We start from the raw sequence: 12,819 nt of genomic DNA on the forward strand, positions 1-12,819 counted from the left end.
GTTAATCCATGGGGCTTTTATTTTGAAAGGGTGGGGCTGGGTGGGGGAAGGAGGGGGAGAGGAGACATAATCATAATGTTTGACACACATAAACAGAGGTTGTTAAATGACAGGCTTCATCACAAGCAGTTCAGTTAGAATTCACTCTCTGGGGCTTTTATTTTGAAATGGGGTGTGAGCTGGATGTGAGCTGGGATTAGACCGTCATGAGACAGGTTAGTTTTACCCTACTGATGATGTGTTGTTGCAATAGTAATGGGGGTTATAACCGGTTACGAATAACCGGTTATTAAATGACAGGCTCATCACAAGCATTTCAGTTAGGATTCATTCTGTGGGGCTTTTATTTTGAAATGGCATGTGTGTGTGTGGGGGGGGGGGGTGGAGGAGGGGGGAAAGACCTCTAAAGTTCCCTAAGACCTGAATGACCGTATGAGAGAGAGACACAGAGAGATAGAGGGAGAGGAGTGTATGTGCGTGTGTGTCTGTGAGTCTGTATGTTTATCAACATCACTAATTGGCTCAATCGCGAACACCTGAACGCCTGAAGCCATTTGAAAATATTCTCCATAGAGATCCCATTGAAAATAAAAAGCTTAATAATTCAAAAAGTTTAAAGGTTAGAAATATGAAAAGTCATAGCACCCCTCTGGTGAAAGAGCTGAACATTTTAATCATTTAACAGTTTCTGTAGCTTAAAATATGAAGGAGAAGAAGAGGTGGGACGGAATAAATAGAAGAAGTTGAATAAAGATTCGAAGAACAATAGTTGGAATGCTTAACAGCATTCCAACAATCAGCAGAGAAACAGGTTACAAAGATAGAAGCTAAAGCTACAGACCACAGTGTAAATGTGAACCAGCAGATCGCATGACAATCAAGACACAAGACAATGAAATGAAGGCGCAGCACTGTTCTTGTAAAGATCTTTAGTCACTGTTACAATCATTACAAAGCAAAAGTTGCATGTGTACATTCAGTATACCTTCTGTAGCTAGTGTAACAAAGAAGTGCTAATACTAGTTAAAGGTGTCAAGAAGAGTTGAGCCCACAGAGCTGCCTCCAAAACATGCATACACGATCAGGGGAAGGTCAGGATATAAAAAGCATAAAGCATATACTCAGAAATCAATAGTTAAAGTGTAATCGAAAGATAAAGTGTATGATCGTTACATAACAAATGTTTAATACATAGAGTGATTTAACAAAAGTAAACCTGATAATAATAAGTGTATCTGAGTATAGTGCAGTCTGAGTGTAGAAAGTACGGAGAAAGAGGAAGTAAGCAGGGTGTTGGCTTCAAGGGATGGGGAAATAATGATGGTTGAGAAGAAAAGACACAAAGCACAATAATGATGAAGGATGAGATCAATAATCATTTTATAAGCAAATGTGTACTAACTAAACTGATTTAACAAATGTAAAAACTGATTAACAAATGTTCTGTGTGACCGGAGCCGAGATGTAGGAAAAGTGTTTTGTCAGGATGAGTTAGCAAAAAGAGTGAAGTTAGGAACAGATGTTAATGGGTGTGGTTAGGAAAAGACTGTTGCAAGAGATGAGTCATAGAGGCATAATATAGGATAAGCCTGGACTTGCCTGGACTTGTCTGGACATGTCCAGGACCAAACGCCCACTCAAGTGGGTGGGGAGATGAGATCATGTGTTGGACAGGAGGGGGCAGAACACCAGCCCAAAAGTGTGATAAAAGAAGTAACTTGCAAACAGCAAGACGGGAATTCACGATGGGACACCGACCGAGCCATCCATGGAGAAACACTGGACCTCGTTCGACAGCCGCGTCCGAGGACTTCGTCTCTGTTCACGGAAAGAAGACCGCCGTTCGTGGACAAAAATTGAAAGACGGAGAATCACCTCTCCCCCCTGCTCGCCTTTACCAACTGGACAACGGAGAAGACGCAGCAGCCCGAGAAAGACTTTGTACTGAGTTTTGAGGACTGTTGAACGGACTCTGCTGCAGAGCAGGAGGACCGAGGGTCTGGCCAGACCTTCGCTCCTAACAACTCCAAAAGAACCTTTTCATCGCACCATTGGACATCCAGCTCCAACCGAGCCGTCTCGGCATCTAAAACTAATGAGTATAATCGAAGAAGAAAATTAAAGTAACGAATCAAGTATAGTAACATTTTATGTGAGCTGTAGCTTAACCCTTGCAAACTAACTAAATATAACCTGCAATAAATATCTAATCTGCATTTAAAGTAAATTTCTCAAGTGCATTAATTCGCTCAAGTAGTAAAAAGTTCCTCGTGGCAGTAAAAAGTTAAAGCCATTGTATGTCTAACAACTGAGTTCTGTAAGGTTATCCTAGAGACCGAATCCACTTAACAATCCCTTACGGTTTTAGAAGTAATCCTAGCCGTTAAAACCTAACCTGGCATTTACCAAGAGCACGGATCCAGAAGAGGGAAGCTGCCATAACCGACGCGACTGGTGGGAGCGCCCGGGGTCAGGGTGGCCCCTCGACCGAGTGCACTCAGACCGGAGGAAGCAGGGTAGACGTCGGGAGTAACGGCAGTTAGAAGAGTCAGGCGAGTTCCCTCGCAAGAACACCAGCTCGACAATCTTTTAATAGAGAGCTGAGTCAGTAAGTAGCCCCGTATCGGGCCAGAAGTACCCCAGGATCTAACAAAGGTCACATATCATGCAAATTGCACCTTTTCATGGCTTTTAATATTGTTAACATTATGTTAGCATTGTCATTGCTCAAGGCACCGCTGTGCCCAAATACAGCCTCACAGAGCTGCGTATTTGGTATCAAAAGTTTCATTGAAAATACCTTTAGTGACATTTTGTGCTTGTTTTTTTGTCACTTATTCATGGTAAAAAGTATGTAAACTTGCACTTTTCAAGGATCCGTACGAATCTCCCCCCGGTTCAGGACGCATGTGAATGACGGATTAATTACAGTTTAACCATCATAGTGTGAAATAAAGTTTTACTGACGTTAACGGCCGATATTCAGTAAAAAGATGAGATCAGGACATCAGCCTTCATGCTTTCTGTTCACTGAATGTCTAACCGAAGGAGGTTCCATAGATTTACATTATGATGCGTTCAGGCTCTGTTCAGTGAAAATGAGTATTGGGCGAAGGTAAATTATGACGTTATCATGATGATCACATGTTATCTTGGAAAATGTTTTGGTGAGAAACTTGAAAGAATCCAGTTGTTTGAAGGATATCTTTTCACAGCAACATAAATAGACACTAGAGATGAATTATGTGCTCTTTATCTTCCTCACACTAGCTATATGCAGACATCATTAAAACTACTAATGACAAGATTTGTTTCTATCAATAAAAAAAAAAAAATTTAATTTCCTAATCTTTTTGAATAGTTTTTTATGAAGAAAAAAAAACTATTGAGTGTTAAAATGATTTTTGGAATCTAGAGCCTTGTAGACCAGCTGCTCCAACAAAACAAATTTTTGCCAATATGGATCAACTATGTTCAGCAATTGGTATCGGCGGCAAATAAGCGAGATCAGCGATCTATAAAAGTAATATTTTCTCCCTTTTGTCTTTTGTGCTGATTCAATCCATGTCTCAAATCCACAATACGATCCGAACCGTGACTTTGTGATCCGTTGCCCCCCCCTAGCCACTTGGGGGCAATGCAACAAGCTGTAAACACAACACTGCCATATTTTCCCCTGCCAAACGTGTTAGCAACAGTTACCTATTTACACGTCAAACATGGAGCATTCATTTGGAGACGAGGCCAATACTCACTTCTGAGAAAGATATCTGGGTCTTTAGCTGCTAAACAGGTTTGTCTGCCGTACACAGAAGAAGCAGGTATGGAGGAATCAGCCGCTAAAGGTGGTGCATCCTAGGTCGTCTGAGTTGCAAACCATCCTACCACCCTGGTAGAGGACCAGTCTATCTCTCCTATCTATGCGTTTGGGGAGAGGGCCGGAGGTGGTTGGCTGGGTGGTGGCTAGTTTAGGGGGTTGGATGGTGGGGGGACTAGAGGCAGGCTGCGGTAAACGGTGGGGCTTTGTTTACTAGGAGCTGAGGTAAGGGAGGCTGTGAGGTTGCGTATGATGGCTGGATGGGATGGTACACCACAAAGCTTGCAATTCGGGGAAGAGCAAGCTGTGAAAACCTGACGATGTAACTTGGGGTCTAGGGTTCCCCAATATGTTCCCTGATTCAACTGCCGCAAGCGACCAGCAGCTTCAGATGCGAACCGCAAGGCCAGGTCGATGATCAGCAACGAGTAGTCAACTAACTCGGGCCTGCAGACTGGAAAGGCACAGAGGATGATGTCACAGTACGGGGAGGAAGAGAAGGCAAATCTGTCGTGAGATTCTTGGGGCAGGTGGGGAGACGCTGTTTAAGTGCAGAGCACAATAAGGTTTTGCTCGTCTGTCACATGTCGTGTTGAAGCTGAGTCAAGAGGAAGTCATTGGGTCACATGTGCTTAAATACTTTGTGCGGAGAAAATGAGATATGTTTGGGTCCTTGTTCCCGAACTAAGTTTATAAAACTTTGTATGTTCATCAGATAGTTGGCAAATAAGACTATCTGCTGTTTGGAGCTGAGCGGGTAGTGTACAGTGGTGTCATCAGAACATTTAAACTGGAAACAGCTGCCTGCTGTTGCTGGAAAGAGTTGATGAGAACACTGTGACTGACTTAAATCATTCAAGTTTTGGGATGTAAAACCAAAACAATGAGTTAAAAGACGCTAAATGCGCCAAAGAGCTGAGCTGAACCGCAGGTTCGAGTGACTACCAACGACCCCTTTCCCATTACATATCGTCATTTCAATCATTGTTTGCGTAACATACTGATTGGAGCCATTTTTTGTGGAAAATGGAAGTCATCCTTTCTAAAGGAGTCAGAGTGAGTGGTCGTGTCTAAGTTCATTCTAGCTTGCTTGTTGTGCTTTGAGTTAAATAGCAGTTTCACAGAGTTTATCTTCACGCCAGTGCTTCTTGTCTTGTCACTGGTATTGTTCAACATACACTGTTCATGTTTAGTTACACTGGTAAAGCCGACAAAGCAACATCTGATGCTCACCCTGTCCCAATGTTTTTACAAACAGCACGAGTCTCTGTAATGTACCACCCTGGAAAACATATTGATATCAATTTTTCCACAATAATTATTATGAATGCATTAGTGTTACAGGATGATTCCTAAATGTATGAGGTGGCTGGCAACTCTGCCTATTTTGCTGCTGTGACAAATTTAATCTACAAACAATTTACACCACAATCATTAGTGTGAAGCTATAACATGAACACATGTTCCTGTGTATAACCATCTCCACCTCCTCTCATCCGAGTTTCACATGTGAGGTTCCCAACAAACCGCCATCAGCTTTGTTTTGTTCCATCGAATGCTCTCTGATAGGATGAATTTGTCTTTCTGGAGGTGATTACAATCAGAGATATAAAGGCTGAGCTGGACAGAGCTGTTGTTTCTCTTGTAGTCTAAAATAAACCTAATTTAAATGTAGCATTTGTATTACAACAGTTCCACTGCAAAAATACATTTTAAATCCCACTAGAAAGATAAAGAAACGAACATCCCTCAGCAGACTGTTGCCCATCCAATACTGCAGTTTGGTGGCCGATACCAATATTGTTATTGGGGAGTTCAAAACTATATGTCGGCCAATACAATGTTTTTATTGTGACCAAAATACATACTGAGCTGATTTTACAGGGTAAAAATCTACTTTTCAGTGCTCTCTGATGGACACACTACGTAACGGTGACACTGTTTTTAAACGTCTGTACTGCAGTTCTTTGTTACCTATGTCAGCAATAAGCTCATAGAAGCTGATATATCAGCCAACCCACAGCGTCATGTTATATATGAGCTCAGTGCTACCTGATATATGTGCTCTTATGTTCCTCATGTGTGTTGGTCATGTAGGGAGGAGAGGGGCTTACATGGGTTTCTGAATTTGATTTTGTAAATCTTTTAATGTGGAAGCACTTTGTACTGGTGTGGAGAATTTCAGTATTAAACACATTATAAGTAGGATTAAATAACACCCCTAGTGGTGAGTAGAAGTGTCACAATAATAAAAAGTCACAATATGTTTACAATATTCTTACTTATAGAGGATATTATATGTTACAGTATATTAACTCATTGAATGTATTAAATCATAGAAGTATATTCACTGTAGGTATTAAAACACTAAGAATAAATCTTGAGGGTCAGATAGGGATTCTGAGTGAGACATGCAGCAGCAGATGGAGGATGGGGCCAGTGGGACGGTCAAATGCAAAGCTGACCACGACGGAGAGGTGGAGCCAAGATGTTTGCCACAAAGGATCGATAGAGGGAGCAGACACAATTCAAATGGAGCCAATCACTGATCAACTGAGGATCAGTCACACGTTTCAGGACAGTTCGGACACTTTCCGATAAAAGACCGTTCTAGAGAGCATTCCTCAGACCACCTCCGCCCCTCTTCTTCAGCACCTGAATTCAGACCTGTGAGGAGGACGAGTGCATGTGGTCTCTGTTCTCCAGAACATTACTATTGATAGTTAATTCAGTTTGTAAGTGAACTTTGTGTAGTACATTAAATATTGTTTATGATTTTGAACCGGATCCAGTCCGTTTTTCTGATGCGCGTGCGCAGTAAGAAGCTCGCAGCAGAAATCTACCTGCGGCCTGCAGGCTCTCATCCTTGGTTTTTAAACCCCCACACTGGCTTGAAAAGTGCCATATATACAATATGCAATAATATGTATACACAATTATCATTATTACTACACTAGTTGGCTACTTATCTCTACTTTATGTAACAAAGGAATAAGCAGTAAAACAATGGCCTGTACAAGATTTCTTAAAAACAATCACAGCAGGCTGGGAACATTGCGTGTCACTAGAAGCCTGTCAGTAAGCCCGTCGCCCAGTCAGGGATCCAGTCAGGGATCCAGTCAGGGATCCAGTCAGGGATCCAGTCAGGGATCCAGTCAGGGATCCAGTCAGGGATCCAGACCGGGTGACTACTGTGCAGGTTCTTCTGGGCTGCTATAACTGTTACATTGTCATGCAAGTAGCTACGTAAATCTGAAAAAAGGGAAATTGGACTTTTTTTTTGTTATGTGTTCACATTTTGCATGTTATTATTTATTTTCTAAAATACTAATATTGCTTTACTGTCAGCTCATCACACTCAAGTCCATACAGTGTTTAACCAATGCGATGTGATGTCAGTATTGTATTCTGGCTGTTGATGGGGAGGACGTCCTCCCTTGGCGCATCATGGTATATGTTTTGGCCAATCACAAATTAACATGAACAAAATCAAATGGATTACATTAAAGTAACAGAAGAGAAGAGATGCTAAGATAAGTTAATGATTTATTTCAACAAATTACTCTTTTTTATTTTCTTCTCTTCCTTTTGCCTCTCAAATATAGAGGAGCTGCAACCTCCTCTGCTTCATTGAGTTACATCCAGCAGAACCACCACCAAAACATTCAGGATAGAAGACAAAAGCAGTGCACTTACAAACAGAATGTTTGATCTCCAGCCACCCCTCACAGTCTCTTCAGCCTCCTGCCCTCTGGGAGAAGATACCGGAGCCTCCAGACTCTCAACCAGCTTCGTCCACCAGGCTGTTAGGAAGCTGAACTCTCTCCCTCCTCTCGACTGCTGCTAAATTATATGTTGTCTAAAAGTTTTTTTTATCTATTTGCACTGTATTCACTTCATATGTTTATATGTGGGACTGGGAGAAACGTTTTTTCAACTCCTCGGTATGTTCGGTACATACTGTGGAACTGACACTAAAGCTAACTTTAAACTTTGAGGGTTTGTGTTTCTTACTTGTAAGTGAGGTCCGTCTTCTCCCAGCGCCCTCCAAACAGAGCAAATCGCTTCCTGCGCTGGTGTGTACTTAGACCTGCCTTCTTCTCCTTCAGGTGATAGTACGACAGGCCAACCTGCGTTAAGGTGGGATAGTCTGGGACTCCACAGCGAGGACGCTTCCAGAACTCAGTGTCATTTTTGGATGCCAGTACAGACTTTAGATGGTACTCTTTGTTTCGCGCGTCCTGTTGGTGTTTCCCCCTCTTTTTCAGATCGTGACTGTTGCTGTGAGGCCATACCTTCAAACAAAAGCACAGTCATGAAGGCCATTATACAGAAACAGGGACTTTGTTAGCCATGATAAATAATAATATATCCTTGAACTGTACAGTGCTGTGCTGGGTGGGCGCCATAATCCTTCATCCTCACGCAGTGAAGTCACTTATACTTGCTGATACAGTTTGGTTGTGTTTTGCTGATTTGACAATTGAAGTCAACAAGGTCAGCTGTCGCATTAGCCTATGATTGTTGGTACAGTTCAGATTCAGAGTCGCTGAGTCGGCCATTTTTTAAAAGACAACAAGCTGGACCAGTGCACACTACTGTGGAGATGGTGGGAATGATTGGGTGAGAACTGTAATGGGGATGGTGCATCCTTGTCTTGTGTTCCTATTTCTAGTCTTCTTTTTTTCCAAGGTCAACAAGAAAGAGACCAACATTTGACAATCACATTCTATCATCAGATTCACCAATTGTTGGCAAATTGTCTTTAATTTAAATACAAAAAACATGGAAATTGTTACAGCAAGTCACTCTGTTTGTAGTGTTACCATCTGATATCAGACCACCAACAGTTTGAGCAGGTCTAATAAAGTGCTTGTCAGAAGGAATGGAGGATACAAATATACAATATGTAGCAATGGGGACTTCACATTGACATTCACACAGGCCTGCAAAGACTCAAGGAAAACACGAATGGACAACTGGCCAATTCGTGGTTCTGACCCCTTTTTAGGACCACTATCATTCATTCATTCATTCATTCATGGATGCTTTATTTATCCCCTGGGAATTGTAGGCATCCAGTAGTTACACATACAAGACACAGATACTATCATATAATGCGATTGAAAAGTAATTAAATAGCAAAAACAGGCCAAAAAAACAATTACTACAGATGTTGATAAATATGTTTGGAAGTTTTGGAAGATACGCCCGAGGTAACAGTTGTTTCAGTTCACCCTGAACCAAAACGTTCTGTAGACACTGACGAGGTATGACTGAATCCATAAATAACTGAATGTTTGACACATCCTTCAGCGCAATTGGCAGATCGCGTAACGCGACCGTCTTCGGATTTATTACTATTTTGCTCGACAAAGTTCAAATCCAGGTGGTTGCGATCTTTCCATAAATATATTTTCTTCAATGTATTTCTTCATACGTGGCTGTGATGTATCAATGAATATGAGATGTGGTTTATAGATCTCCAGCAATATGTTTGACGAATCTGTCGACAGAGGCAGAAAACAGCTGCTGTGCCCGGAAGGGAAACCAGTAGGGACGTAACAGCAGCAAACGACCCACAATGCCACAGTCATATGCCCACGTGGCCCGTTACTTTACCACGTTACATGATGAAATAAGATACCTCATACAGTACCATATAAAGTCAATAGAATACACAATTACACATGTCTCTCTGATTCAGAATGCTGCAGCTCATGTACTAAGAAACAGTCGCCTAGCTTTGCTTCTTCCCCAGAGTCTTTGTTCTTTCTCTCCTCACAGGTCCCACAGATCGTAGTTTTATCTGGACAGTCGTCCTTCCACCCGCCATGGCCCTGCTGACACCTACTACTATCTTTATTATTAACATTATTAACCCTATTATCGATACCATTAATGCACATTACTGACTTTGCTTCTTCACCAGAGTCTCTGTGCTTTGTCGTCTCACAGGTTTCCGTGGATCCTGGTTATATCTGGACCTGGTCTTGCCTCCTGCCGTGGTTCTGTCATATGCATTGAATGTGTTGTAATTCTGTTGTGCTGTTCATTCTGCACACATGACATCTATCACACTTCTGTCCATCATGGGGGAGGGGTCCTCCTCTTTTGCTCTCCCACAGGTTTCTCCCTCTTTTCTCCCCGTTAAAGGGTTTTTCTTCCTGTCCCGATGTGAGGCTCCCAGGACAGAGGATGTTACACGTGTACAGATTGTAAAGCCCTCTGAGGAGAATTTGTGATTTTGGGCTCTACAAAAATTAATTGAAATGAATTGAATTGAAATTGGATCTGCCACTTTTGGCGTGAAAAACCATCGAAAGCAGGGGTCTCAAACTCCCGGCCGCCACGTCATTTTATGTGGCCCACGAATCCGCCAGCAAAAAAATATATATATATACATTTTTTTTTTAAGTTAGACTTGATAATAAAAATATCCCCATAGTCGAAATGATGAGATAGCAAGTCAAAGTTATGAGATAGAAAGTCATAACTATGATAGAAAGTCATAATTCTGAGATAGAAAGTCTAAATTATGAGATAGAAAGTCAAAATGATGAGATAGAAAGTCTAAACGAGAAAAAGCATTTCCTGCTGAAAATGCATTGGAATGCTGAAAACTGAAATTAATGGCAAAAACATTTCTGAAAATAGATATCCAATTCAAAAACAAATTGCAAAAAGCTTAATAATTCAAAAAGTTTAAAGATTACAAATATGAAGTAATATCACACCTCTCCTGAACGAGCTGAACATTTTGATATTTGAACAGTTTCTGTGGCTTAAAAAAATTCATCAGTGGTGATATTTGTAGTAGTATAAGTTTTAGTAGAAGTATTATTAGTAGAAGTATTGGTAGCATTGGAATAAGTACTAGTAGTAGTGATATTTGTAGTAGTAGTAGAAGTTGTAGTTGTAGTAGAAGTAGTATTAGCAGTAGAAGTATTAGGAATTAGAAGAAGTAGTAGAAGACGTAGTATTAGGAGTCATAGTAATAGCTGTAGTATTGGTCGTATTTAATATCACAGTGGTAGTAGTAGTAGTAATAGTAATGGCAGTAGAAGATGTAGCAGTAGTTCTAGTAGCAGTCGTACTAATAGCTGTAGTAGTATTACAACTTTTAGTAGCATGAATAGCAGTAGTAGTAGTAGCAGTTGTCGTATAAGTAATAGTAGTAGTGGTAGTAATAGCAGTAGTGGTAGTAATAATAGTTGTAGTAGCAGTAGTAGTTGTCGCAGTATTAGTAAGAGCATTCATTTTTTTAACAAAAAAGCCTCATTTTGAGCTTGTTTAAATACAGTTAATCCATGGGGCTTTTATTTTGAAAGGGTGGTGCTGGGTGGGGGGAGAGGAGACATAATCATAATGTTTGACACACATAAACAGAGGTTATTCATCACAAGAATTTCAATTAGAATTCACTCTCTGGGGCTTTTATTTTGAAATGGGGTGTGTGTGTGTGGGGGGGGGGTCCTCTAAAAGTCTCTGAGACCTGAATGACTGTATGAGAGAGAGAGAGAGAGAGAGAGAAGAAAGAATTAGTGAGAGAGAGAGAGAGAAGAAATAATTAGTGAGAGAGAGAGAGAGAGAGAGAGAGAGAGAGAGAGAGAGAGAGAGGAAAGAATTAGTGAGAGAGAGAGGAAAGAATTAGTGAGAGAGAGAGAGAGAGGAAAGAATTAGTGAGAGAGAGAGAGAGAGAGAAGAAATAATTAGTGAGAGAGAGAGAGAGAGAGAGAGAGAGAGAGAGAGAGAGAGAGAGAGAGAGAGAGAAAGAATTTGTGAGAGAGAGAGAAGAAAGAATGAATGAGAGAGAGAGAGAGAGAGAGAGAGAGAGAGAGAGAGAGAGAGAGAGAAGAAATAATTAGTGAGAGAGAGGAAAGAATTAGTGAGAGAGAGAGAGAGAGAGAGAGAGAGAGAGAGAGAGAGAGAAAGAGAGAGAGAGAGAGAGAGAGAGAGAGAGAGAGAGGAAAGAATTAGTGAGAGAGCGAGAGAGAGGAAAGAATTAGTGAGAGAGAGAGAGAGAGAGAGAGAGAGAGAGAGAGGAAAGAATTAGTGAGAGAGAGAGAGAGAGAGAGAGAGAAGAAAGAATTAGTGAGATAGAGAGAGAGAGAGAGAGAGAGAGGGGAAAGAATTAGTGAGAGAGAGAGAGAGGAAAGAATTAGTGAGAGAGAGAGAGAGAGAAGAAAGACTTAGTGAGAGAGAGAGAGAGAGAGAGAAGAAAGAATTTGTGAGTGAGAGAGAAGAAAGAATTCGTGAGAGAGAGAGAGAAGAAAGAATTCGTGAGAGAGAGAAAATAAAGAATTCGTGAGAGAGAGAAGAATGAGTGAGTGAGTGAGCGAGCGAGCGAGCGAGCGAGAGAAGAAAGAACTAGAAAATGCATTTCCTGCTGAAAATGCGTTGGAATGCTGAAAGCTGAAATGAATCTCAAAAACATTGCTGAAAATAGATATCCAATTAAAAAAAAATTGCAAAAAGCTGAATCATCCAAAAAGATTACAAATATGAAGTTATATCACCCCTCTCCTGAAAGAGCTGAACATTTTGATATTCGAACGGTTTCTGTAGCTTAAAAGAATTCCAGCAGTAGTGATATTTGTTGTAGTAGTAGTAGAAGTATTATACGCAGTATAAGTATGAGTAGCATTTGAATAAGTACTAGTTGTAGCAGTAGTGATATTTGTAGTAGCAGTAGTAGTAGAAGTTGTCGTCGAAGTATTTGTAATTAGAAGAAGTAGTAGAAGTAGTAGTATCAGCAGTCGTACTAATAGCTGTAGTAGTATTAGTACTGGTTATTAGTACTGGTAGTAGCAGGAATAGCAGTATTAGCAGTTGTGGTATCAGTAATAATAGTAGTGGTAGTAATAGCAGTAGTGGTAGTAATAATATTTATGGTAGCAGTAATAGCAGTAGCAGTACTATTAATAGTAGCAACAGCAAAATTTGTAGTAGTGGTAATACTAGAAATATTAGCAGTAGTAGTAGTTGTCGCAGTATTAGTA

At 40.8% G+C, this 12,819-nt stretch overlaps 1 protein-coding gene across 1 annotated transcript in view; it reads right to left on the reverse strand.

Annotated features, from left to right (window-relative positions):
• Positions 1-12,819, reverse strand: part of LOC306792207 (stromelysin-3-like) — a 72,261-nt gene that overhangs the window by 43,168 nt on the left and 16,274 nt on the right. Inside the window, exon 2 of the mRNA XM_079289254.1 lies at positions 7,832-8,112. Within this exon, the coding sequence (XP_079145380.1) occupies positions 7,832-8,112 (281 nt within the window). The remainder of the gene's footprint in view (positions 1-7,831; positions 8,113-12,819) is intronic.

This window comes from Melanostigma gelatinosum (genome assembly GCF_949748355.1).
Source record: "Melanostigma gelatinosum genome assembly, chromosome: 18".
Taxonomy (NCBI): Eukaryota; Metazoa; Chordata; class Actinopteri; order Perciformes; family Zoarcidae; genus Melanostigma; species Melanostigma gelatinosum.